Source organism: Triturus cristatus, chromosome 10, assembly GCF_964204655.1.
Source record: "Triturus cristatus chromosome 10, aTriCri1.1, whole genome shotgun sequence".
Classification (NCBI taxonomy): Eukaryota; Metazoa; Chordata; class Amphibia; order Caudata; family Salamandridae; genus Triturus; species Triturus cristatus.
In genome coordinates this window covers 842,761,702-842,788,255 of record NC_140593.1, presented here as the reverse complement: position 1 = coordinate 842,788,255, position 26,554 = coordinate 842,761,702, and the positions used below count along the sequence as shown (strand labels likewise).

Sequence of the window (26,554 nt, the reverse complement as noted above, 5' to 3'; positions counted from 1 at the left end):
GCAAGGGATGGTGATTAAAAAATGCCTTGATTTTAACCCAAAACTATTTATTTATGGTAAATCAGGCATCAATTAAAAAAGGGCATGTATAACTATAACCCAATTTGGTCAGTTATCCCTTAAAGTGCAAATAAAATCATAGCGGTCAACATGTTTCTGCCTATGTAGAGTGATCACCAGGCATTCATCAGGACCTCACCACCCCGGTGGTGTGCACACGCTAAGGGGCACCCAACCGTCGGTGGTAACAGAAAACCGCAAAAAACTCATGGTTTTGACCTTTTCTTCAGGATTTCTGAAGAACAGGTGTTGATGGAGCCAAAGTTAGCCTCACAACATAGATCCAAGAGGGGGGCGCGCACTTATAGTCACACTTTCGTCAAAGTGTTGAACCCGCCGGCAAACCTACTGCTCCCTTATTCAAGGACCTCGAGTATTGGTATTGGCTTTAAGACAGGTTTTCTTTTAAAGACCGATGGTGGAAACTGTTGTATAGTAGCAGGGTGTTCTTATCTGTTGGTTTGTAATATGTCCTGGTGCCGATCTGGCGATTCTCGGCAAAGAGGGTGTTGTCTAGGAGGAGAAGAGCGGTGTTGCTTATCTGGCTAATGAACTTTACAAACCTGTTGCATGTATTCAGCCTGGCTACAAAACCATGTGTAGAAGTATCTCCTTCCACATAATGAAAACGTCATCAATATAATCTTTTCATAGTTAAATCCTATGCTGGTATGGATTGGTGTTTGCTAGGACATTCTTTGCCTGAAAATTACTGACGTAGAGTCCCGCCAGGCTTGGGGCAAAGGTACTGCCCATCAAAGTCCCGTGGACCTGAAAGTGCACTGTGTTTTCATACTCAAAGTGGTTTTCAGTCAATGCCAATCTACAGCATTCCAAGACAAAATGTCTTGGAGTCTGTATTGCCATTCTTTCTTGTAGAGTATTTGCTCTATGGTCGCTACTGTGGTACGCTGTGGCAAGCTGGTATACAAGCTTCTGATGTCAAGTCCGATTAATAAATTCATCTCTGGGAAGATCTTGTAGTATCCTCAGGACATCTTAAGAATCCTTTAGATATGTGGGTGTCTTTTGGACTATTGGCCTGGTAAAATGGTCTGTGAACTGTGAAAGTGGCTCTATTATGGAGCTAAAACCTGAGATGATCGGGCAACCTGGTGGAGAATTTTTGTTCTTGTGCATATTTGGGAGGGAGTAAAAGTACTGTGTGCGTGGATCTTTTGTGTACAAGAACTCTGCCTCTTTTTAGATATCCAGCTCATTAGTTCAGCTTCTTCTACCTTGATGCGGATGGTTCTCCTAAGTTGGTCTGTAGTGTCTTCTATGATTATTTTATAGTGTGTTGTGTCACTGAGAATGTTCCTGCATTGTTTGATGCAATCTGTTTTCTTCAATAAAATTATTCTACCACCTTTATCTGCTGGTTTTATTATAATACTCTCATCTTAGGTCAGAACTGTTAGGGCCTGTCTTTCTGCTGTAGTCATGTTGTTAAATGGTCTATTTGAGGAGGTGTCTATGTTTTCAATTTCCTCAAAAATGGCTTGCTCAAAAGTCTGAATTTCTACTGGCATTGTGGAATTTGGGGGGTTGAAAGTGGACTTCACTCTCAGATTAGTGTCTCCATTGTCTGAGGGTCCTTCTTTATTAGAAAAGAAGGCTGTTAGTTTCAATTTGTGTTTAAATTCCGCCATTTTGCATTCTAGGTGAAATTTATCAAATTTCAATTTCATGCCTAAAGGCTTATCTTCCCATTGGATTAAAAACGACTATGTACCAAATCAATGGACAGAATTGAACCAATTTTTGGTAAAAAGCTAGCTCTTGGTTTCAAAACCACACTTTTTGTGATTTGGTGTAAATCCATTCAGTAGTTTTAGAGATATTAAAGGGACAAAAAATAGATATCTAGGGACCCGGATCTTCCCACAGGAATCTACGGATCCGCATGCCAGAGTTTGAACCTCATTGGCTGGCCACACCTTCACAGAAAAGTTACGGCTTTTATCGGGAATTGGTTCAGTGGACTCAAATTTGGTCTATAATGTTTATGGGGGGGTCAGGGTACTGACTCCCTGACCCCATGGAGGGGATATAAGTGGGGTGAAAGCATAAATTCTTATGCTAAAATACATGTATTTTTTTGACATTTTCCAACCTCCACAGGTCCACCTGCAGTGCTAAGTGTGACCTCTGTCTCCTGGGGAATTGCAAATCCTGATGCAGCTCTTCAGAGGCCTGCTTTGCAAACGCGCCTCCTCACGCACTACTTGTTGGAGAATGTGATCACCTTGGATGCTGAGGGTCCTTGGGGGTCAACACCCCCTCCTGTTACCTCCAGTAACTCCCACACAGCAGGATTGCTAAGAGCTCGTCGGAGGCCTGCTCCCTTTCTCCACTACTCTGCATACGCCCCCCTGGTGCTTTAGTGGTTGAGGGCTGAAATCCCCTTGGAGGCTTGTTGTTCGCTAAACTCATCTTGAAACTCAGAAAATTGGCTGGGTAGTTTGATATCTTTTATGGCAGCAGTGCTACCATGTAACATGTCACTTGTGCTCATAATGGAGTCGGGGTCTTGAATAGACAATGATCTTTGCAAAACAATCACTTAAAATCAATGTTTTTTTCTAACAAATAAATTGTGGGATTATGTGTCTTTAACCAAGGAATGCCCAGAATTCAGGAGTGGCCCGTGCAAGTAAGAGCAGTGGGGCGGTGGGCCTGGGTTGGGGGGCGATTCAACAGGCGACCATGAGGGAAAATTAAATAAATAAGTAGTTCACCCTCGTTGTCGTCTGCCAAAATCTGCCCCACCGCTCTTACCTGCACGGGTTACGTATGCTAGATTTGCCCCATATTGTGGTGCACTGATTATAATTAACTTTAGGGTCCCTCCATGTACCTCGTCATAGTTTAGAACAAGTTCTGTTGTGTGAAAACGGATTGGGCCAGAGGATGGAGAATGACCATCTATAGCCATGATGGTTCCTGAAACTTCTTTCTCAATGAGGGTAAGTTGCAACCTTGGAGCCAGGGTATTATCTCTAAAATTACCTGTTGCTCCTGTGTTGAGTATAGCATGGATTAGTTTCCACTGATCCTTTTGTTTTAGTGGCAAAAGAAAGTGTTCTGGGTAGGTACTTGGGTTCAGAACTTAAAGAAGGGATATTCAAGTTTCACAAGGGTACCCCTTCCATCAACCTGGAGCAGTTCAGTTTTCAGCTTGTTCAACAGCTGCTACAACAGCAACTTTGGGCACACAGTGTTTGCCTTTAGGCTTAAAAAAACAATCCTTTGCAAAGTGAAAGTTATGACCAAATTACAGGCATAGCTCATTTTTCTGTCTTTGTTCCCTTTCTTCCTTTTCTTCCTTTTTCCTAACATCCTATCTCCATAGGTTCAGAGGAGGGATCAGACTCTAATGTGGGTACCCTAATCTTCTTGAATTGTGAAGTTGGACGTTCCACTCTTTTATTATTGCCTATACGCTCATTAGGAATACAATCCAAATGAAGGGTAAGATTGATGGGATCAGTTCAGGTTTCTGGTTGAGGACCTGTTTGGGCAACAACATCATTTAATTCATCCCCCAAATCTTGATAGAACAATGCTGCTTACATATCCACAGGTAATTCTGCCTCCACCACTAAATGTTGTAAATTACCAAGATAAGTTATGAGATCCTTATTCTCTTGTCTCAATTCCAGCAATTGACAATCCCCAGAAGAAGTGGTGGCACTACCACCAAATACCTTTTTGAATTCTGAGTAAAAGTCATCCAAGCTGTATAATATGGGGTCATCTCGGCATACTCTTGGCACTTCCCATTGTCCCACATACCCAGCCAAATAAGAAACCATAAACTCTACCCTAGATTGTGCAATCGGGAAGCCTTGAGGATGGCAAGTGAAATGAAGAAGGTAAGAATTAAGTAAGAAGCACTTGAATCTTGTTAAAATCAACATGAAAACACTTCGGGCTGCCAAAGGAACGGAAGTGGGAAATAAGAGGAACAAGAGTGGGTGTGACTCCTCTCCCAGAATGCCAAGGTTGATCTCCTGTAAACCTCCCTGAGCTAAGATAAAAGGGGTTGTGTTGCTTTCTTTCTACCGTATCTCTCAGGGCAGCAGTTTTAGCCCGAGATGCTGCCACATCTTGATGGATCAGTGCTAAGGCCTCAATAACATTGTCTATGGTAGCAATGTTGATTTTGAATTGATCTGGAGAAAATTAGTGATCGTGGGCTCATTATTTTGTCAGCCAGATGAGTCCTCGTGATCAGCTCGATTCTCAATGTGGTCCATCTCTTGACAGCCCACATTCTGAATGCTACTGTAGCACAGAATTGTAGAGTGATCAAGAGAGGGAGTAGCTGGGAGGAAAACCTAAAGAAAGAATTAGAGTGGTTATGCTATTTTGCCTTACTGCTCAATACGTTTTATGTTAGCCTTTCCTTAATTACCTAAGGAGGAGCCTTGTGACTTGCAAGACTCCTGATCAATATTAGTGCTCTACTTTCCCAGCTTAGTATGACCACCTTATGCAATGAGACTCTCTAAAGAATGCAACAGTGGAAAACAGGGTTAAACAAGTTAAAATTATTGGCATAGGTCTCACTTATTATTTTCTCTTTTATGGAACAACAGTACACAACACATAGATAGATCAGCCACTCTTCACAGGGGATTCATGTTTATAGTCCTGGGATTTGTCTTACCACCCCTGTTAAAAATCAGTAAACCAAGGATGCTTTATTGCACATTTGATTTGCTCATGTCAAGTTGTTCTTAATGTTCACTGTTCATCCACTACACACACACTCGGTTTAAGAAGCAGATGTTCCAGACTTCCCTTTCTGAAGCTCTCTTTTCCTCTGAACAGCAATTACATATTTCGAGAGTTTTTTTCTTCGGAACACTTAGGCCTTTAAATGGGTGTCTATCCCTGACTTGACTTTAGATTTAACTTTAAAGCTGTTCTGCTGCATGTGCACCCTTACTGCACTGGAACAGTCAACGATCTCCCACCCGGGGCTTTTAATCCTAGAGGCTGCAACCTGCGCTGACATCCTTTGACTAACAAGCGAAACGGTGCGGGCGAGTCTGCTCTTTATACACAACGGGGCAGGTTTACAAGAAAGTGACGCATCTGTATAGATGCGTCACTTTCCCTGCGCCACCCTTAGAAACCCTTGTGCCACCATAGATGGATGTATGTCGTTACAACGCACACTTTTACAACGCATGCACTTACAACGCATTTTTTACAACGCATAATCCATTACAACGCATGACATTACAACGCATGACACTACAACGCATTTTTAAAAACTACCTTTACAACGCATTTCCATTACAACGCATACTACCTTTACAACGCATACCATTACAACGCATAATATTAAATTGCATTTAAGGTAAGTATTAGATAGTATAGGGGTAAAAGTTACTTTTCTAACTCCAGGGGGTGCAACAGTAGGGTAAGTGTTGGATAGTATAGGGGTAAAAATTACTATTCTAACTCCAGGGGGTGCAACAGTAGGGTAAGTGTTGGATAGTATAGGGGTAAAAATTACTATTCTAACTCCAGGGGGTGCAACAGTGGGGTAAGTGTTGGATAGTATAGGGGTTAAAATTACTATTCTAACTCCAGGGGGTGCAACAGTAGGGTAAGTGTTGGATAGTATAGGGGTAAAAATTACTATTCTAACTCCAGGGGGTGCAACAGTAGGGTAAGTGTTGGATAGTATAGGGGTAAAAATTACTATTCTAACTCCAGGGGGTGCAACAGTAGGGTAAGTGTTGGATAGTATAGGGGTAAAAACTACTATTCTAACTCCAGGGGGTGCAACAGTAGGGTAAGTGTTGGATAGTATAGGGGTAAAAATTACTATTCTAACTCCAGGGGGTGCAACAGTAGGGTAAGTGTTGGATAGTATAGGGGTAAAAATTACTATTCTAACTCCAGGGGGTGCAACAGTAGGGTAAGTGTTGGATAGAATAGGGGTAAAAATTACTATTCTAACTCCAGGGGGTGCAACAGTAGGGTAAGTGTTGGATAGTATAGGGGTAAAAATTACTATTCTGACTCCAGGGGGTGCAACAGTAGGGTAAGTGTTGGATAGTGTAGTGTAATATTATGTGTTGTAATGGTATGCGTTGTAATGGTAGTATGCGTTGTAATGGAATGCGTTGTAAAGGTAGTTTTAAAAAATGCGTTGTAGTGTCATGCGTTGTAATGTCATGCGTTGTAATGGATTATGCGTTGTAAAAAATGCGTTGTAAAGGTAGTGCGTTGTAAAAGTTGCGTTGTAAAGGTTGTTCCCCGTCCTATTAGGCCAGAGAATGAGGTAGTTTGGATATCAGGGACCACAATTCCTAGGGATGGGCTGATAACTGATCTACATCTAACACCATGTAGCTTATTGTTCCTATCTTGGAACATTGCAGGGCTAAGGTCTAAGGGCGCCTCCCTTTATTGTAAAGTTCGATATATGCGCTTTTCAAGAAACCTGGTCTGTAGAACCACTCTATCACCCAGGGTTTTTTAATTATTAATTACCGCCTATCCAAGGTTGTAAGGGTTGCCCCCGAGGGTCTCACAATTTAGGTTATACAGGATATCGGCCTTAAGATACTGGCACTACTGACAGAGAGTAACAATATTCTTGCTATCAGAATGGTGTGTGGCCCTTATGGTAACATCAACATTTATAATGTATATGCAAGAGGCAACAGCGTGGGGCGAAGGTCTGAAACTATCCTTGCTTTAGGCGAGCTCTTAGATAATCTTTCCTGGGCTGCCTCTGTTGTTATAGCGGGGGATTTAAACTCGACTTTTGAACCTCTTGATAGCGAGGAAAATGACATGGCAGGGGAGGAGGATGACCAGTGGGGTATCCCATGCCTGAAAATACTTCCAATTAAAAGATGGACAGAAATAGCCATTCAACTGAAACCCCTATGTCTGGAATATGGCTTAAGGTCGGCCAATGGTTGAACCGTCTCCGGTCAAATATGCTTAACATTGTTCTCCAACTCATGCTTAATTGACTATCTCTTAATCAGTTTGAATTTGTGGCATACCCTCGAGAACATGGCAATGCAGGCATGTGTAGAGAGCAATCATGACCCACTTTGCTCCATGTTTGCATTTAGAGAATTACAAGTACAAACACAAATCCACAATTAATTTACCACTGGCGATTTGCAACCCTCCAATCACATGCGGCGAGTAAAATGGCCCATGATTTTAGAACGTCACGATATACTGTGCACTATACCCAGCAATGTTGAAAACACCTTAACAGAGATGGAGACCTCTCATCTCAACTCCAAGCTGCTCAAAGAAATAAAACAGTTGCACAACACATAATTTATTAAAATGCGCTCATATTTTCAAAGACCTCTTAGGGCCAAGGCGAAGGGCACCCAGTCAAGATATCACTGGTATAACAAAGAATGTAAACAAGCCAGTAGTTTCCTGGGGGAGGCAATTTGATCAGGTGACACGGTGAGAGTAATAAGAAGGCAATGATAATTGCTAAAAATCCTGGGATGAGAATAGATGGCAGGACCTAAAACAGGTATGAAATAGTAACAGCACTCAACATTTCTGGAATCTGGTAAAAATGAAGTAGTGATGGAGTAACACCGCCCCTTGAAGATCATGTAGAGCCCGGTATTTGGGTTAAACACTTTGCTTTACAAAATGCAATTGATGACGTAGAGGATTGTGACCATGTCCCAATTCATTTTTATTCAAATGATAAAGTATTTGATTTGGCAGGCGTAAGTGCAGCCCTTGGTGCCATTACAGGAGAGAGAGCACCAGGTATCGACAGTGTTCCTGCAGACATCTTTCTGCAGGATAAGTCTTAATGGAGTCGATATATATTGCTATTAGCAAACACCATCGTTCAGGGCGCCCCCATCCCGGACACTTGGCGGGGGGCGGAAATCATTCCAGTTTACAAAAAAGGGGACAAATCTTTGCCCGTAAACTACAGGCCAATAAGCCTAATAGATTCAATCCAAAAAGTTGTGGCCCGGCTTGTTCGGGGAAAGGCCCAAGCATGAATAGATAATAACGACATCCTTAGTCCACTCCAGGCTGGTTTTCAGGCTCACATAAGTACCATAGACCAGGTCTTTCAACCCATTTCAATATACTGGCAGACTGTAGTTCTCGGCAAGGGCAGCGTGTATGCTGCCTTTGTCGACCTTAAATCAGACTTCGATCTAATTTCACGTAACAAATTATGGGTGGTACTACAGAAGATGGGGATGCGCACCGATTTACTTTCCCTCATTGCCTGCCTTCATGGGAAAAACTATGCACAAATTTGCTGAGGGGCACAGGGAAATAAGACCGAATCCTTTCCTGTAGAGAAGGCAGTACGCCAATGGTGTGTAACGGCCCCCCCCACATTATTCTCACTCTTTTTTAATGGAATTGCCAACTGTTCACACCGATGCACCTGTTCCAGCAGGTAAAAAGATTCTGATTTTATTGTTCGCAGACAATATGCTTATCATCTCGAAAACCCCTAGTGGGTTACAGCGTGCAATGCGATGTTTCGAAGATTTCTGCCTGCAACGAGGTTCAAAAATGAACACAGATAAAACTAAGTTTAATGACTTTTAACCAGCACAGATAGTTCAAGGGTAGTAAGGTAATAGATGGATCTTCCCTTGAACAGGTTGACACATTTATCTAATTAGGTATTACCATGCAGAACAAACTGAGATGGAGGCCACATATTGGCACCATGGCACTAAAGCACTGGCAATTAGTGGGTGTCCTGAGAAATGAATTTAAAACATCTTTGACCAAACCTCTTAGTCCGATGTCACAAATCTATAATGCCAAGGTGGTGAGCTCAGTTTTATACAGGGCTGAACCATGGTGCCTTCAGAAACATACACAGCTAGCTATCTCAGAGAATAGGTTTCTCCGATCAAAAACAAGCTTACCACAGAGTACACCCATGCTTCCTTTGCGGAATGACCTAGGCAGAAAAGCTCTGGTAGATTTAGCCGGGTTACGCCCAATTTATATTGGCGCAGAATCTGGTGCACACTGAAATTGGTTACCTTTGAAGAGGGTCTTCGGTATATTATCAACGCTGACCAGTTTCATAAAATTAGCTGGTTGCGTGATATCAAAAGTCTCTTGACCAGAATGTGCCTGTCGTATCTGTGGGTAAACCCCGTCTAGCTCCCAGCTTCCACCAAGAGACTCAATCATGGAAAGTTATTGGAACTTGATTGAACCCAATGCGATCAGAAGAAGTGAATACACATCGTTAATGGGAAGCTTTTTACAAATAAAATCTTGGTCGAGCTTTGAACAATACTGGGAGGCAATCTCAAAGCCCCTGGATCGTAAATTGTATTTTCAATTTAGAGTGGGCTGTTTACCACTAAAGTCCCTTACCGTCAAAAGGACTACATCAGGTGACAATAAATGCACTAATTGCATTGATCTAGAAGATACCTATTCCCATGTATTGTTTGCCTGCCCTGCCTCTTCTGGCCCCCGATAAGTATGGTTGGTGCAGACATGCAGGAACATGGGTGCGAGATCATGTAGTGTTGCCCTGAGAATTCTGTGCACCATTTCATCACTCTGTTATACAATCCCAATGGCAAAGTTTTTTAAGATGGATGTGGTCTATAAGATCTCGACTGCAGAAAAATGAACTTGAAATCTTGTTTCCTGGGAATGTGTAATCAGTTTTTCATATTGACGTGTGGTACTTATTATGGATTTTAATGTTTTAGTCATCAAATGATAAAATAATTGTTCATGCTCTTTATTACATGACTTTGTTGTATTATAATGTATTGGTGGACTTTATTCCCTTCATGCCTATTTCACAACAGTTTATACATATATTAATTATTCTTTTATTGTTTTAATAGTATTTTATGCTCAATGCTTTTATGACATATATTGTTGAATAAAGCTTTCTTTGACTTTGATAAAGATAGGAAGGTCAGCTGACGAAGCTCATTAACAATTTTAAATAATTCTTTAGAGGAACTACTATTTTATTTGATTCATCAAATTGAGTAGTCCTTCTTGGCTCTCCTCAGAGCTTTGTGATATTGTTTTAGTTCTTCTTTATTTTTCACATGATCTGCTTCATCTCTTAGAAAATCTTGAATTCCGTTCGAGACGTTTACATTTTCTTCTGGTTATTTTTAATTCTACAGAATGCCATACTTCAGAAGGGCGTCTTCTTGAAGATTTACAGACCTTCAGGGGGGCACATTTAGCTAAGGAGCTTAAAATCACCTCATTTAGCGATTCAATTTGCTTAGTAGGAGGTTTCTCTGTCTCCTTCTGGGGGAGAGTGAAGTAATTGGAGAGACATTCTCAGTTATGTGACTCCAAGGTCTCTTGGGATTTGCTGTGAGGTTTGATGGACAGATGTTTCACTGGGGAGAGTAACTGAAAACGTAATTAGGAAATGGTCAGTCCAAGTTAATGGAGTAATATTCAAAATTGTAGAGGTTTTAATATTGGAGAATATGAGATCCAATGTGTAGTTTGCTCTATGAGGTGGACCAGTATCTGTTATTTCAGTTGAAGTAAATTCATATAATTCTCTGATTGCTTGCATAGCTCATCATATAGCTCATCCTCATCTTTTTCTTATCAAAGTGTGTATTAAAATCTCTGATAACTATATAATGTTTGTGCTTAACACTTAGTGAAGCTACTTTAGAGAGAAGAATATTAGTGAAATATGGGTCATAACCTGCAGGTCTATAAAGGACCAAACCACCAAGTTGGCCTAACGGCTAGGGTGGTCGACCTCAAATCTGGGGAACCGGGTTCGAGTCCCGGCAATGACGCTGAACATCCTGTGATTCTGGGCAAATCAAGTAATCTCCCTGTGCCTAACAAAAATGAATGTGTCCTCATGTTAAGTAACTGGTGCTATGTAAAGTGCTCTGATACACGATACCTTCGGGTCAAGTTCGTGCTATATAAAACTCAATATGAACTTAGGTTCCACCGTACACAAGAGGGATTCTTTAAACATAATAGCAATGCCCCCTCCTGGATAGTCATTCCTATAACAGTTCCGTATCTTGTAACCAGTAGGTATGGCAGTTGAAATGTTGGTTAAAGTGGATGTTTTCAGCCAGGTTTTGGTAATAAATGCCAAATCTTATTTTGAGTCCGTGGTCAAATCTTAGATCTCCATGCAGTGTTTAAGCACTGACCTGGTGTTCAAATATAGGCAATTAAGAGGGGTATCCATGTCTAATTTTGATGCACAATCGAATGGCTTCTTTAATGACCCCCCAGTCCATTTGCATTGCAAGCAGGAGAAAGGTCCTTATATCGTACCCGGGGAGTCACCAAATGCTTTGATTGAGATGATAGTAACAGTTTTGTATGGCTGTGTGGGGGTAAGTGGTTTGAATCATGGCTTGTTCAAAGTCTATGATTATTTTTTTTTAATTTGCTGTTATTTGTGCATTGTTGAATGTAGTTTAAGAGGTCATAGTAGTGCTGCTTTGTTTATTCGGTAGTAGGGCATATATAAAAGTTTGGGATATATATTGAAGGTCCCATCCATCATCCATGTTTGACACTGGCTAAGTTTTAGTACGTTGTTTTTGGTGGAGAATATTAGGATTTGTTTCTCATTATTTAAGTTGTCATGTGAAAGGAGAGGTTCTTCATTATGCGTCATTGTTAAATGTTCAGGTATTTCTATGCCTTGATATCTTCTGGGGGCAGGAGAAATATCGCTGGTGGCTTTTTTAGTTCAAGGAATTAAACATTTAAAACTGGGACTAGGTGGTAGTTGGCCTATGATGTATTCAGAGAATTTAGACAGTATGGGGGTGATTAGTATAGCGGGCGATCCACCCGCCAAACGTCACCGCCCGCATGACTTTCCTCCCCGCCATATTATGATGGCGGGGGGTCCCCGGCGGACAGGAAGACCGCCTGCTGGTTTTCCGCCGGTAGGCAATCCGCCCGATTGCCTACCGGGCGGAAAAGCACAGCAATATGGTGGTGGTGCCTGGCACCGCCATCCATATTAGTATGATGGCGGAGAAGTGCCTTTCCATGGCGGAAACTTCGCCATGGAAAGGCATGCATTTTTTTCTTTGGGGCCCACTGCGGGCCCCCAGGGTGTTGGGGGGTGCACATGGGGTGTACCTATGGTACCCCCCTTCTTTGTCATGGACATGGTGGCAGGCACCCCGCTGTACCTGTCACCTTGTGCATGACAATGCCCACAGTGCATTCCCAGCATTGTGGTGGGCGGTGCTGTGAGCACCGCCCGCCACAATGCTGGGAATGGAGGATGCCCCCACCGCGGTGGCATCCTAATTACAGGTGCGGGACCGCCGCACCACTGGCAGCTGGTCCCAGCACTGCTAGGGTGGCGGGCGGACTGAAGTCCGCCCGCCATCCTAATCGGCCCCTATATCTTTAAGGATTTTGGTTGTGGGTTCCTTGGAACTAGTGCTTGCTTCTCTTATGTCATGTAATATCTCCCTTACTTCTATTCTTCTATTTTTGTCATATTTGGGATATAGTCGTGCTCTCTTACATGAATTACAACATCATCTTTTGTAGTTGCTCTCCATTAACATATATTAGAATAATATTTGGGAAAATTTCCAATTTATATTTTCTGCTGATGCACTTTCTTGGCTGTAGGTGTAGCCCATGCGATTTTGTAACTGCTTTCCTTTCTGAGAGGTGACGTACTTTCTGACTTTGACATTGGATCTGAGAGTAGTGTAATAGTATAAATACATTCACTAATTTAAAGTTTGTACATTTGTTAAATATATGTAAAATTAGGCAAATATTACTTGTATTTTGCAGCATACTTACATGTATGTTCTGTTAATACATTTCACATGTTTGCAGCTTTTCTGTTAGGGGTGTTCTAATGTGGAGCAGGTGTTTTCACTTTTGTTGGATGAAAAATAAAACCTTTAGTTTCATTTTGAATGTTAATTTGTTGGTGCTTTGTAGAGGCAAGGTCTTTAGGTTGATTTCTACATGCTATTTGGGTGAGTTTACAATTTTATTTTCTTGTTCTGTTGGTTTGTGGTGTTTTTTTCTGGCAGTTTATCAATTTTTCATCTTGTGGGTAGTCCATATAAAGAGAAAGAAGTTTTGTAGTATTTTATTAATTAATTTTTATGTTATATTTTTAAAGTCTATGTACAAGTCATGTTTTAGGTTAAATTTAAGTTTTACTTATTTCGTTCGTTAGTTGTTGATATATATATATATATATATTCACTGAAAAAACCATAGGTTTCACACATGTTATAGTTAGCTGGGCATTTCCCTCGTAAAAAAACAATAAAATTCTCCCGTTACAGCAAGTGCAGGCAACTATAACTCACGCGACCACAATCCTCTGCTGATGACGTCAGATATTACATCACTGTATTTAGACACTTATTTACCCATGTCTTCTTCCATTCATCTTTAGCTATACATATATTACATTTTTTTTTTTTTCAGAAACACACATATGTCATCATTGATGTAATATCTGACGTCATCAGCAGAGGATTGCGGTCGCGTGAGTTATAGTTGCCTGCACTAACTATAACGGGGGAATTTCATTGGTTTTTTACGAGGGAAATGCCCAGCTAACTATAACATGTGTGAAACCTATGGTTTTTTCAGTGAATTTGCAAGGTTTTTTAAATGCTAATTCCTAACTATAACGTGTGTGAAACCTATGGTTTTTTCAGTGAATTTGTACGGTTTTTTAAATGCTAAGTTATGTATTTATTAATATATTTTTTTAAACAAAATTTTTTCACGGCGGGCGCACGGTGCGCTTCGCGCACCGTGCGCGCACAGTGGGCTCGCGGTGCGCTTCTCGCACCGCACGCCCACTATACGCAGTCCGTGCCGTGCTCGCGCGGGGAGCGCTTCGCGCCCAAGGGCCAAATAATTTTTTTTTTCTATAAATCACGGAGTGCGCGCACGCTGCGCGAACTTCGCAGAATTTTTTCCGTTTCGCAGGTGCGCGCAGGGTGCGCGCACTCAGCAATTTTTCGAAAAAAAATAAATAAATTTGGGCCCTTGGTGGTCCTTCTGGGACCCCCTGACCATGGCTAGGGGGTCAGGAACTGTCCACCCTGCCCCCTTTTCACGTTCTCCACATTTGTTTTTCACCCCCTCAGAGTGCGAGAGACAAAATGGCGGCCGACACTTCCTGGTTTCGACCGATTCGAATGTTTACTAAGATCTAACAACCAATTAGAATTGCGCTCGCGCACGGCAAGGTGCGCGCACCCAGCGAGCATGGTGCGCGCGTACAGATATATATTGATTTAAATGCTATTTTCTCTGGAAATGCTGAACAGATTTACACCAAACCTGCAAAAGGCACTTCATGGACCTTATGGCTACCTCTCTGCCAAAATTCACGTCATTCTGTTCAGCCGTTCGGGCTGTAGCTGCGACTAAAATCCCTATGGAAAAATCCATGGGGAAAACGCGTTTTGGGACCCCCCCTTTTTCTCGGCTCCCGCTTGACGAATCACCCCGAGACTTTCAGGGTAGAAGCGGAGCGGAGCGCCCCATTAGTTTTGAAAATTTCACGAGGATTCGTCAATCGGCGCCCAAGTTATTCAAAATAGAATTTTGAGATTTCCTATGGAAACTCGGTCCTAACTATAACTATCTACTGGCGACCGCCAGTAGATAATATATATATATATTCACAGAAACAAAACATATGTTTCAGGGGTGTTATAGTTAGCTGGCCATTTCACTCGTACAAAACCATAGAAATTCCTCCGTTAAAGTTAGTTCTGCTAACTATAAATCGCGCGCCCGCAATGCACTGCTGATGATATCACATATTGCATCATTCATGACGTGGTCAGTGACATCACTGATGACATCACTGATGACATCTCAAATGACATCACTGATGACATCATCCAGTGAATGTGGTTTAGTTTGAAATTTAAATATGTATTATATATATACCAATCTGTATTGAAGATTGAGTGGATATATAACTGTCTGGATGGAGGATTTAGTAGCTGTCTGACTGTCTGTTTAAGTGAGTAATTAAAAGTGTCTCACTTAATACATGGATTAGTAACTAAACTATGTGTATGTGTGCATCACTGTCTCTGTTGTTGTATAACATACTGCATCAGTTGGTCACTAACTACATGAGTGTGTATATTAGTTATTGATTATTTGTGTGAGTATTTGTATGGGACACTGATTGTGCATGTGGTTGGATGGGGTGTGTGTAACTCTATGCATAGATGTGTGAATGGTTGATTGACTAGGTGTATAGGTTTAAGAGTGCATGTGGAAACAGTTGTTTGGGTGACTGAGTGTATTTATTTGTGTGTTGGTGAGCGAATATATGTTTTAGTTGTACATCTTCAACAAAGTAAAAAAATAAAAGACATTGTATGTGAGAGTTGGTGTATATAAATAAGAATGTGTAAGAGTCAGTGATTGTGTGAGTAACTATATGAATGAGTGTATAATTGTAATGGTGATTTTTTAACATATTAACTATGAGTTACTATGTGTTTGAATAAATGAGGTGTTGTTGGATAATTGTGTAAGTGAGTAAATGTAAGTGTGGTTATTTTTTTTCATGAGTGAGTAGGATGACTGCATAACCGACTAAGATGACTGCTGATGTGTCAATGTCTATATATGTGTATAAGTGCTTTTGATAGTGTTCTATTAATTAGTGACTGCATGTATAAATGATTCTGTTTTTGAATGGGTAGTTGTGTTTGTAGACTTAGGAATCAGTGAGTGGGTATGTAGTAACTGGTATTGGTGTGTCAATGGTTTCAAATATGGCACTCTGTATTTAACAGTGAGTGATGAAAGGTTATACTAGTGTATGATGAGGTGTATCAGATTGTCACGTGGATGATGTCATCAGTGATGTCATTTGAGATGTCATCAGTGATGTCACTGACCATGTCATGAATGATGCAATATGTGACATCATCAGCAGTGCATTGCGGGCGCGAGTTATAGTTAGCAGAACTAACTATAACGGAGGAATTTCTATGGTTTTGTACGAGTGAAATGGCCAGCTAACTATAACATGTGTGAAACCTATGGTTTTTTCAGTGAATTTGCAAGGTTTTTTAAATGCTAATTCCTAACTATAACGTGTGTGAAACCTATGGTTTTTTCAGTGAATTTGTACGGTTTTTTAAATGCTAAGTTATGTATTTATTAATATATTTTTTTAAACAACATTTTTTCACGGCGCGCGCACGGTGCGCTTCGCGCACCGTGCGCGCACAGTGGGCTCGCGGTGCGCTTCTCGCACCGCACGCCCACTATACGCAGTCCGTGCCGTGCTCGCGCGGGGAGCGCTTCGCGCCCAAGGGCCAAATACATTTTTTTTTCTATAAATCACGGAGTGCGCGCACGCTGCACGAACTTCGCAGAATTTTTTCCGTTTCGCAGGTGCGCGCAGGGTGCGCGCACTCAGCAATTTTTCGAAAAAATAAATAAAAAATTTGGGCCCTTGGTGGTCCTTCTGGGACCCCCTGACCATGGCTAGGGGGTCAGGAACTGTCCACCCTGCCCCCTTTTCACGTTCTCCACATTTGTTTTTCACCCCCTCAGAGTGCGAGAGACAAAATGGTGGCCGACACTTCCTGGTTTCGACCGATTCGAATGTTTACTAAGATCTAACAACCAATTAGAATTGCGCTCGCGCACGGCAAGGTGCGCGCACCCAGCGAGCATGGTGCGCGCGTACAGATATATATTGATTTAAATGCTATTTTCTCTGGAAATACTGAACAGATTTACACCAAACCTGCAAAAGGCACTTCATGGACCTTATGGCTACCTCTCTGCCAAAATTCACGTAATTCTGTTCAGCCGTTCGGGCTGTAGCTGCGACTAAAATCCCTATGGAAAAATCCATGGGGAAAACGCGTTTTGGGACCCCCCCCTTTTTCTCGGCTCCCGCTTGACGAAACACCCCGAGACTTTCAGGGTAGAAGCGGAGCGGAGCGCCCCATTAGTTTTGAAAATTTCACGAGGATTCGTCAATCGGCGCCCAAGTTATTCAAAATAGAATTTTGAGATTTCCTATGGAAACTCGGTCCTAACTATAACTATCTACTGGCGACCGCCAGTAGATAATATATATATATATTCACAGAAACAAAACATATGTTTCAGGGGTGTTATAGTTAGCTGGCCATTTCACTCGTACAAAACCATAGAAATTCCTCCGTTAAAGTAAGTTCTGCTAACTATAAATCGCGCGCCCGCAATGCACTGCTGATGATATCACATATTGCATCATTCATGACGTGGTCAGTGACATCACTGATGACATCACTGATGACATCTCAAATGACATCACTGATGACATCATCCAGTGAATGTGGTTTAGTTTGAAATTTAAATATGTATTATATATATACCAATCTGTATTGAAGATTGAGTGGATATATAACTGTCTGGATGGAGGATTTAGTAGCTGTCTGACTGTCTGTTTAAGTGAGTAATTAAAAGTGTCTCACTTAATACATGGATTAGTAACTAAACTATGTGTATGTGTGCATCACTGTCTCTGTTGTTGTATAACATACTGCATCAGTTGGTCACTAACTACATGAGTGTGTATATTAGTTATTGATTAGTTGGGTGAGTATTTGTATGGGACACTGATTGTGCATGTGGTTGGATGGGGTGTGTGTAACTCTATGCATAGATGTGTGAATGGTTGATTGACTAGGTGTATAGGTTTAAGAGTGCATGTGGAAACAGTTGTTTGGGTGACTGAGTGTATTTATTTGTGTGTTGGTGAGCGAATATATGTTTTAGTTGTACATCTTCAACAAAGTAAAAAAATAAAAGACATTGTATGTGAGAGTTGGTGTATATAAATAAGAATGTGTAAGAGTCAGTGATTGTGTGAGTAACTATATGAATGAGTGTATAATTGTAATGGTGATTTTTTAACATATTAACTATGAGTTACTATGTGTTTGAATAAATGAGGTGTTGTTGGATAATTGTGTAAGTGAGTAAATGTAAGTGTGGTTATTTTTTTTCATGAGTGAGTAGGATGACTGCATAACCGACTAAGATGACTGCTGATGTGTCAATGTCTATATATGTGTACAAGTGCTTTTGATAGTGTTCTATTAATTAGTGACTGCATGTATAAATGATTCTGTTTTTGAATGGGTAGTTGTGTTTGTAGACTTAGGAATCAGTGAGTGGGTATGTAGTAACTGGTATTGGTGTGTCAATGGTTTCAAATATGGTACTCTGTATTTAACAGTGAGTGATGAAAGGTTATACTAGTGTATGATGAGGTGTATCAGATTGTCACGTGGATGATGTCATCAGTGATGTCATTTGAGATGTCATCAGTGATGTCACTGACCATGTCATGAATGATGCAATATGTGACATCATCAGCAGTGCATTGCGGGCGCGAGTTATAGTTAGCAGAACTAACTATAACGGAGGAATTTCTATGGTTTTGTACGAGTGAAATGGCCAGCTAACTATAACACCCCTTAAACCTATGGTTTTTTTCTGTGAATTTCTAAGGTTTTTTAAATGCTAATTTCTAACTATAACGTCTCTGAAACCTATGGTTTCTTCAGTGAATTTCAAAGCTTTTTTAAATGCTAATTTCTAACTATAACGTCTCTGAAACCTATGTTTTTTTTCAGTAAATTTGAAAGGTTTTTTAAATGCTAATTTTTAAGTGTGATAGTAGATATACCTTTTTTGTGCTGATTTTCTACAGTTGTTTAACTGTTTATTTATAAATATTTTATTCATTAAATAACATTATATATTTTTCTGAAAATTTCAAATCAAAAATGAAAACTGAAATATTGATTACTTTTTTTGTTTTCATTTTTTATTTTAATATATTTATATTATTTTCTTTTTTTAAAAATATGTCCAACTTTTTTTCGGAGTCACGCACTCAAAGTGTACACATCACGGAGGGTGCGCGGATTCTAGCCACCATTTTAGAAAAGTTGTGAAGAATCCGTGTACGGTGTGCGAAGGCTGCGTGTTTTTCAGTTACATCATATACATTTAATATTACGTGATGTGCGCGAGTATGCGAGCAGTCCGCGACTCCTGCTCCCGTGCATTTGCGACACATGCGCATTACGGTAGGTGATGCTTGCGTGGTGGTTTGTCCCGCATGACGTCATATATGTGCTGGGGCGCACTGGGAGCGCGACTCCCGCAAAAAAAAATGTATGTTCCAAAATGATATGCATGTGTCTTTAATATACATATTAGGGCAAGAGATTATCTAAGATATTCATAAAAATAATATATTTGTACTTGTAGGAACCTGGGGTCACCAGGCCCTATAGGCGGTAGCGTGGCGCGAGCCGGTCGGGCAACCAGAGGGCGATGTGTTAAGCAACCATACACCACACGCTTCTCATGGACTAGGAACACACACAATAAGGGACGCCACACCGTTAAATTATGCAAATACTTCCAGTTTATCCAAGTATAGCTGGTCAGATGCAGTTCAGGAAATAACAAGGTAATACATGAATTATAATACCATCATGACATTACATTCGACACTCTGGGTGATATTTATGCAGTGCCTAACCTTGTTCTAGCGCGGTGAGCGCTTACGTAAAGTCTTTCCCTGAACGGGCCGTCTAACTAAGCATGATACTGGAACGGGGACACATTGGGCTCACTAACATGGTGCCTGGGGAACTGAGCGCTCCTCGTAATCGATGGCCCCTGATCCTGTGAAGTAAAGCATATGAAACAAAGCGCTACGCGCAACCATTTGCAGGTAATTACAGTCGAGCAGAGCATATAATACAATGCGCTACGCGTGATCCTGGTATGGCATTACCTTCGTGCAGAACATATAACACCATGCGCTACGCGCATCCCTTGGCAGGTAACTACTGTCGAGTAGAGCATATAACACAAGGCGCTACTCCCATTTCCTGGCAAACAATTACTATCGAGTAGAGCATGTAACACAGTGCGCTACTCACATCTCTGGGCAAACAACTTCTTTCGAGTAGAGCATGTAACTACGGTCGAGTAGAGCATATAACACAAGGCGCTACTCGCATTTCCTTGTAATGTAATTACTGTCGAGTAGGGCATATAACACAAGGCGCTACTCGCGATCACTGGCATGTGAATACTTTCGAGCAGAACAGGTAACACAGTGCGCTACTCGCATCCCTTGTCACTCCGGCGGGGGAAGCAGGGTCGGTGGCGAGAAGCGCCACACGAGGGTAATGTTAGTCAGTTCTTTAGGCGGCTTCCAGCGGGGAGAATGACAGGACTTACGGAGCGGGTCCCTATGCTCCGGTGCAGTTCACAAAGCACCGCTCTCAGTCTTACAGAAGGGGGGACACGGACAGGATCCCTCGGCGGGGTCTCTCCGTCGCGCAGGCAGGGGAGGGGATTCCCACGGAGGGGACGACCCGGGCCAAGTGCGGTGCAGTTTCCGGACCAGCAGGGGGCGCACCAGGGGGGATCTGGGCCTCCGGGCTTACCTCCGTCTCGGCATCAGCAGGCGTCCGTCCTCACGACGTTGGGGGAACTCGGCCCCGACCTTGCGCTTCTCCTCACACGGCTGCGACGGCAGCGACGGGGCCCCGGACTTCGCCTGGGCCTCGCGACACAGCAGGGCACTCCTCCAGGCCTCCAGGCCGCAGCGGTGAGCGCGCTGGCTTCGTCGTCGCAGGGGGGGGGTCAAATTAAGGATGGGGTAAAGTGCTCAGCGGAGCACGCTGCCGGGGGTCCCAGACCAGGGTAGAGAGCGCGGGGGTCACAGCGCTAGTACCTGGTCGATCCCCGGTGTCTTGGCAATCGGCTTAGTATTTTGTTCACTAAGGTAGCTTGGACACGCAGTCTCAGCTCTGGCATTCAAGGCTTACAGCTCGCTCTTGTCATGCAGTCTCAGTTCTTAAAGTTAGGTTTCAGTTCTCAGTTGACAGATGAAGTCTTTTGGCGCAGATGTATCTGGCGCCCTTAAGGGGTTCTGTTACAGGGGTAGGGATGGAGAGGGCGACTAGATCCTTCCTAGTCAGGTTGGCAGAGAGTCTCTGGGTCCTCCTACTACTGGGCAAGATCAGTGGGATTCACAGGGCACCTCACTCACTTAAGAGGCAGTACCTAAATCCTGTCACTCTCAGAGGCATAAGTCCCTGGCTAGGCCCTACCGCCTACACTCCTGGTGGATTCTTCCAGCTCTGCTTCACCCCAATGGCCAACTCACCACACAAGTTTCCCTCCAACTCTTAAGTAGCCCTAGGTCAGGTGACCTCTAGCCAAGGCGGCAAAAGTAAAACCCCACCTCCCTTCTAGAAGGTTCCAGCTTCTTCCAGGAGCTTCCCCACACTAACTATGGGACAAAAAGGCGGGCTGGTATCGCAACATTGTTGTGGGTCCCAGCCAGCTCCTGGCAGCTAGGGTGCTACTATCAAAAACGACCACCCTGCAGTAGCAGGGGTCTGTGGCAGCCATCTTGGGAGAAGGGAGCACCTGCACCGTAACACTGCCTGGCAATGAAAAGGCGCCCGGAGACCTAGTCCAACATAAAAATGAGGGTGGAAAAAATGAGGCACGATACAAAAATAGAAGGGGAGACCACCCTAGGGCTGACAGGTCCAACATGCGTCCCCCCCAGCCGAAAGAGGGGAGAGCTACCCAACCTCTAGGGAGTTCTCTTCACTAAGGCGGAAAAACCTGGAGAGACCGTCAGCATTGGCGTGGTCAACTCCGGGCCGATGTTCCACCCGAAAGTCCATCCCCTGTAGGGAAATGGACCACCTCAACAACTTGGGGTTTTCGCCTCTCATCTGCATGAGCCAGCGAAGGGGGCGGTGGTCGGTCTGGATAAGGAAGTGAGTGCCAAAGAGGTATGGCCTCAGCTTCTTCAGAGCCCATACCACCGCGAAGGCTTCTCTCTCAATGGTGCTCCATCGCCGTTCCCGAGGGAGGAGTCTTCGAGATATGAAGGCCACAGGTTGGTCTTGGCCCTCGGTGTTGAGTTGTGAGAGCACTGCACCTATGCCGTGCTCTGAGGCGTCGGTCTGTACAATAAATTCCTTGCTGAAATCGGGTGTTGCTAGTACTGGAGCTGTACACATCGCATTTTTCAGCGTATCAAAGGCTTCCTGGCATGCAGCTGTCCATATGACCTTGCGAGGTTGTTTCTTTGAGGTCAACTCCGTCAAGGGGGTCACGATGGTACCATATCCCTTGACGAACCGGCGGTAATACCCAGTGAGGCCGAGGAAAGCTCGGACCTCTGTTTGGGTCTTGGGGGGCTCCCAAGCCAAGATGGTTTCAATTTTGGCTTGGAGGGGTTGCACCTTACCTCCGCCCACCAGGTTTCCCAGGTACACGACAGATCCCTGTCCAATCTGGCACTTGCTGGCTTTAATGGTTAAGCCAGCGCGTTGCAGCGCCTGCAATACCTCCTGGAGGTGTTGCAGATGGTCCTCCCAGCTGCTACTGAAGACAGCTATGTCATCCAAGTAGGCTGCTGAGAAGGACTCCAGGCCAGATAGTACCTGATTCACTAACCGCTGGAATGTGGCCGGAGCATTTTTGAGCCCAAAGGGCATCACTCGAAATTGGTAGTGGCCCTCTGGGGTGGAGAACGCTGTCTTCTCCCGTGCTCCGTCGGCCATGGCAATCTGCCAATATCCGGATGTCAGGTCAATGGTGCTGAGGTACCGGGCTGCTCCCAGCCGGTCCACCAGCTCATCTGCACGTGGGATGGGGTGAGCATCTGTCTTCGTGACAGAGTTCAACCCCCGGTAGTCCACACAGAACCGAAGTTCTGGCGTCGTACCCGGTGGGGCCGCTTTCGGCACCAACACCACTGGACTAGCCCACGGGCTGCTGGAAGGTTCTATCACCCCCAGCTCCAGCATCTTTGCCACCTCACGCTGGATGCTATCCTTCACTCGGTCAGAGAGCCGGTAAGACTTGTTCTTTACCGGGGGGCTGTCCCCTGTGTCCACATCATGGGTACACCAATGAGTGATTCCAGGCGTGAGGGAGAACAACGAGGCGAACTGTCCCAGGACATGGCGACAGTCCCTCTGCTGCTCTGGGGTCAAGGATGGGGAGAGGACTACACCTTCCACCGAACCATCCTTCTCTTGTGCCGCAAGAAGGTCAGGAAGAGCTTCACTCTCTTCCTCCTCGCTCCCATCCGTCACCATAAGGAGAGCAAGCTCCGATCGCTCATGGTGCGGCTTCAGGCGGTTGACGTGGAGCACCCTGAGGGGTTGATGGGGGGTTTTCACATCCACAACGTATGTGGTCTGGCCTCGCCGCTCCACAATGTCGAACGGGCCGGTCCACCGGTCCTGGAGGGCACAAAGCTCTCCAGGTTCCATAACCCACACCTTTTGTCCAACGTCCAACTCGACCGTCCGAGCGTTGCGGTCATACCACTCCTTCATCACGGTCTGGCTAGCCTCCAGGTTCTCTGTGGCTGCCTTCCACAGCTTGGCCATCTGGCTGCGGAACGCCAGCATGTAGCTGACAATGTCACGGGGAAGCTTCTGTGAAGTCTTCTCCCACCCCTCTTTCACTAAACTGAGGGGACCCCTAACGGGATGGCCATAGAGCAATTCAAACGGGCTGAACCCGACTCCCTTCTGCGGTACCTCCCGATAGGAGAATAACAAGCAGGGGAGGAGGACGTCCCATTTACGTCTCAAGCCTTCGGGAAGGCTTCGGATCATCCCCTTCAATGTCTTATTGAAGCGCTCTACAAGTCCGTTAGTCTGGGGGTGGTAAGGGGTGGAGAACCGGTAGGTCACTCCACACTCCTTCCACATGGCCTGCATGTAGGCCGACATGAAATTGGTGCCTCTGTCCGACACCACGACCTTCGGGAATCCCACTCGGGTAAAAATTCCCAACAGTGCCCGCACCACCACCGGTGCAGTGATGGTCCTCAGAGGAATAGCCTCTGGGTACCTTGTGGCGTGGTCCACCAAAACCAAGATAAACCGGTGTCCCGCTGCGGTCGGAGGGTCCAATGGCCCAACAATATCGATACCGACCCTCTCAAAAGGGGTCCCGACCACGGGGAGTGGTTCCAACGGGACTTTCAACTTCGTCCCAGTCTTGCCACTAGCCTGACAAGACTTGCAGGTCTTGCAAAAGGCGTTTGAGGCAATCCTCATCCTGGGCCAATAAAAATGGGGGACTAACCGTGCAAAGGTTTTGTCCTGGCCCAGGTGTCCAGCTAAAGGGATCTCGTGCGCTAACTCCAGCAGGAAGGCCCGGTAACACTGGGGGACCACTATGGCCCTCGAAGATCCATGTACCGGCACCCTGGGCTCACTGTATAGGAGACCATCCTCCCAATACACATGATAACCTCCCAGTTCCTGACTAGCCACTTGAGCGTCGGCCTGCCGCCGCATACCCTCAAGAGTGGGGCACGTCCTTTGTGCTTGACAAAATTCTTCCCGGGTAGGCTCTCCTTCCACTTGCCAGTCAGCAAGGGTCGGCAAGTCCTCCACAGGACCGACATCTACCTCCGCGGACTCCGGGGGCACCTCTGCGGCCTCCCCATCCGACTCACGGGGCATGTCCTCTACCTCCTTCTTCTTCCCACGTTTGGGTTTGGGTTGGGCCATGATTCCAGGCTCCAACTCCGGGTGAGTTCCATGCCGGGCAGCCATGGACCGCGTGCTCACGCAAGTCCACCCTGGTAATCCCAGCATCTCAGTGTGAGCGTGAAACTCGACGTCCTTCCATTTGGTGTGCTCCAGGTCGTTCCCTAGCAAACACCCCACAGGCAAGGCAGGGCTCACAGCAACTCGCAGTAGGCCTTTGACTCCTCCCCACTCGAATGGAACACGAGCCACTGGATAGTGACTCAAACTGCCGTCAGCCAATACGGCCGGATGGAACTCCTCGGGGACTACTTGGTCTGGGGACACCAGCCGCCGCACGACAGTGGTCATGCTGGCCCCTGTGTCTCTCAGAGCTTCCACCTCCTCCCCATTAATTCTCACCCTCTGCTGATATTTAGCAGTGTTCGGGGGCAGGGACACTACGGGGACCACCTCTCTATCCCCGAGTGAAACCAGTGTCAGGCCTGTCCACTCCCCTTCCCTATCTAAGGGCAGCTCCACCCCAAGCGCTATACTACTCACCCCGGGACTCTTCACGCCCGATGGGGCTGGTGGTCGCTTGCGACACTTGGGATCTCCTCTGTAGTGTCCAATCTCCCCACACTCGTAGCACCGCACAATCCTTGGCTGCTGACTCCTGTCAGGGTAAGTGGGTCTTGTGGAATTGGACGGGGGTGGGGTTCCTACTCCCTTCCCAAACTTATTTTGGGGACCTTTCGAGAACTCCACCTTTTTATCTCCCCCCTCTTTCTTCTGGGGGAAACCCTGTCCACCTTTCGAGCCATCTCCCCCGGGGCCCTTGTGAGACACCCGGGTGCTCACCCAAATATCTGCCTCCTCCGCAAGCTCTCGAGGATCCTTCAGCTTGCGGTCCACCAGATGTTGGCGCAGCTCCGGAAAGCTCTTATCCAAGAGGTGCTCCCTTAAAAAAAGATCGTACAACCCTTGGTAATCCTGTACCTCGCTGCCACGCACCCAACCATCTAGTGCCTTCCTCGCGTAATCAAAAAAATCTACCCATGTCTGGGTGGACAGCTTATGGCTGCCACGAAACTTCTGCCTATACTTCTCGGGGTTCAGGCCAAACTTCTTTAACAAGGCCTCTTTCATGGGGGCGTACTTAACCTGATCCGCCTTGGCCAAATATAACAGGGTGTCCCTAACAGTGGGAGGTATATACCGGTAGAGACCACCTCCCCAGTTACTCTCGGGTACCCCATGGGCCGTTAAGGCTACCTCGTATGCCTCCAACCACTTCATGATGTCATCCCCTAGTGTATAATTGGCTATGACTTCTTTGGGTAGGTAGAATTTTGGTTCTTGAGGTTCCCTGGGTATGCTGCCACCATTGTCTTTGTTAGACGCATTCAATTGGAGGGCGCGTAGCTCCAGCTCTTTTAACTGAAGCTCGTGCACCAGCTTCTTCTCTTCCATTGCCCATTCCAATTTTGCTAATTCCTTTTCCTGTTCCAATCTGGCCATTTCTCTTTCTTTCTCCTGCTCTAATTTGGCAAGTTCCTTTTCTTTCTCCTGTTCTAATTTGGCCAGCTCCCATTTTAGTCGCCTCTCTTCCCTCCTGTCCTCGTACTCTTCTGGAGACGCGCTCCTCCTGGACCCTGTCCTACTACTGGCCCCAGAACGTCTTCCTGGGGGCACATTCTCAGACATGTCTACATTCAAGATGTCTAGGACTTCCTGGGCGCTCTCCTCCTGAGGTGCCTCTGGCGCTTCCTGTCCCTCATCCCCTCTCCCTTCTGGGTGGGCTTCTACCCATGCCCTAATGGCGGTACGGAGTTCCGGCGCTTTGGCCCTCCGCATCCCAGGCACCCCCAACTCCTGCGCGAACTCCC

The 26,554-nt window shown here is 44.9% G+C and overlaps 2 protein-coding genes across 2 annotated transcripts in view; one reads left to right on the top strand and one right to left on the bottom strand.

Moving 5' to 3' along the window:
• Window positions 1-9,267, bottom strand: part of LOC146790124 (uncharacterized) — an 81,996-nt gene extending 72,729 nt beyond the window's left edge. Inside the window, exon 1 of the mRNA XM_085630060.1 lies at window positions 9,114-9,267. Coding sequence (XP_085486186.1) covers window positions 9,114-9,267 — 154 coding nt within the window. The remainder of the gene's footprint in view (window positions 1-9,113) is intronic.
• LOC146790122 (UPF0764 protein C16orf89 homolog) overlaps window positions 1-26,554 on the top strand; it is a 575,747-nt gene that overhangs the window by 287,631 nt on the left and 261,562 nt on the right. The gene's annotated exons all lie outside the window — the stretch shown is intronic.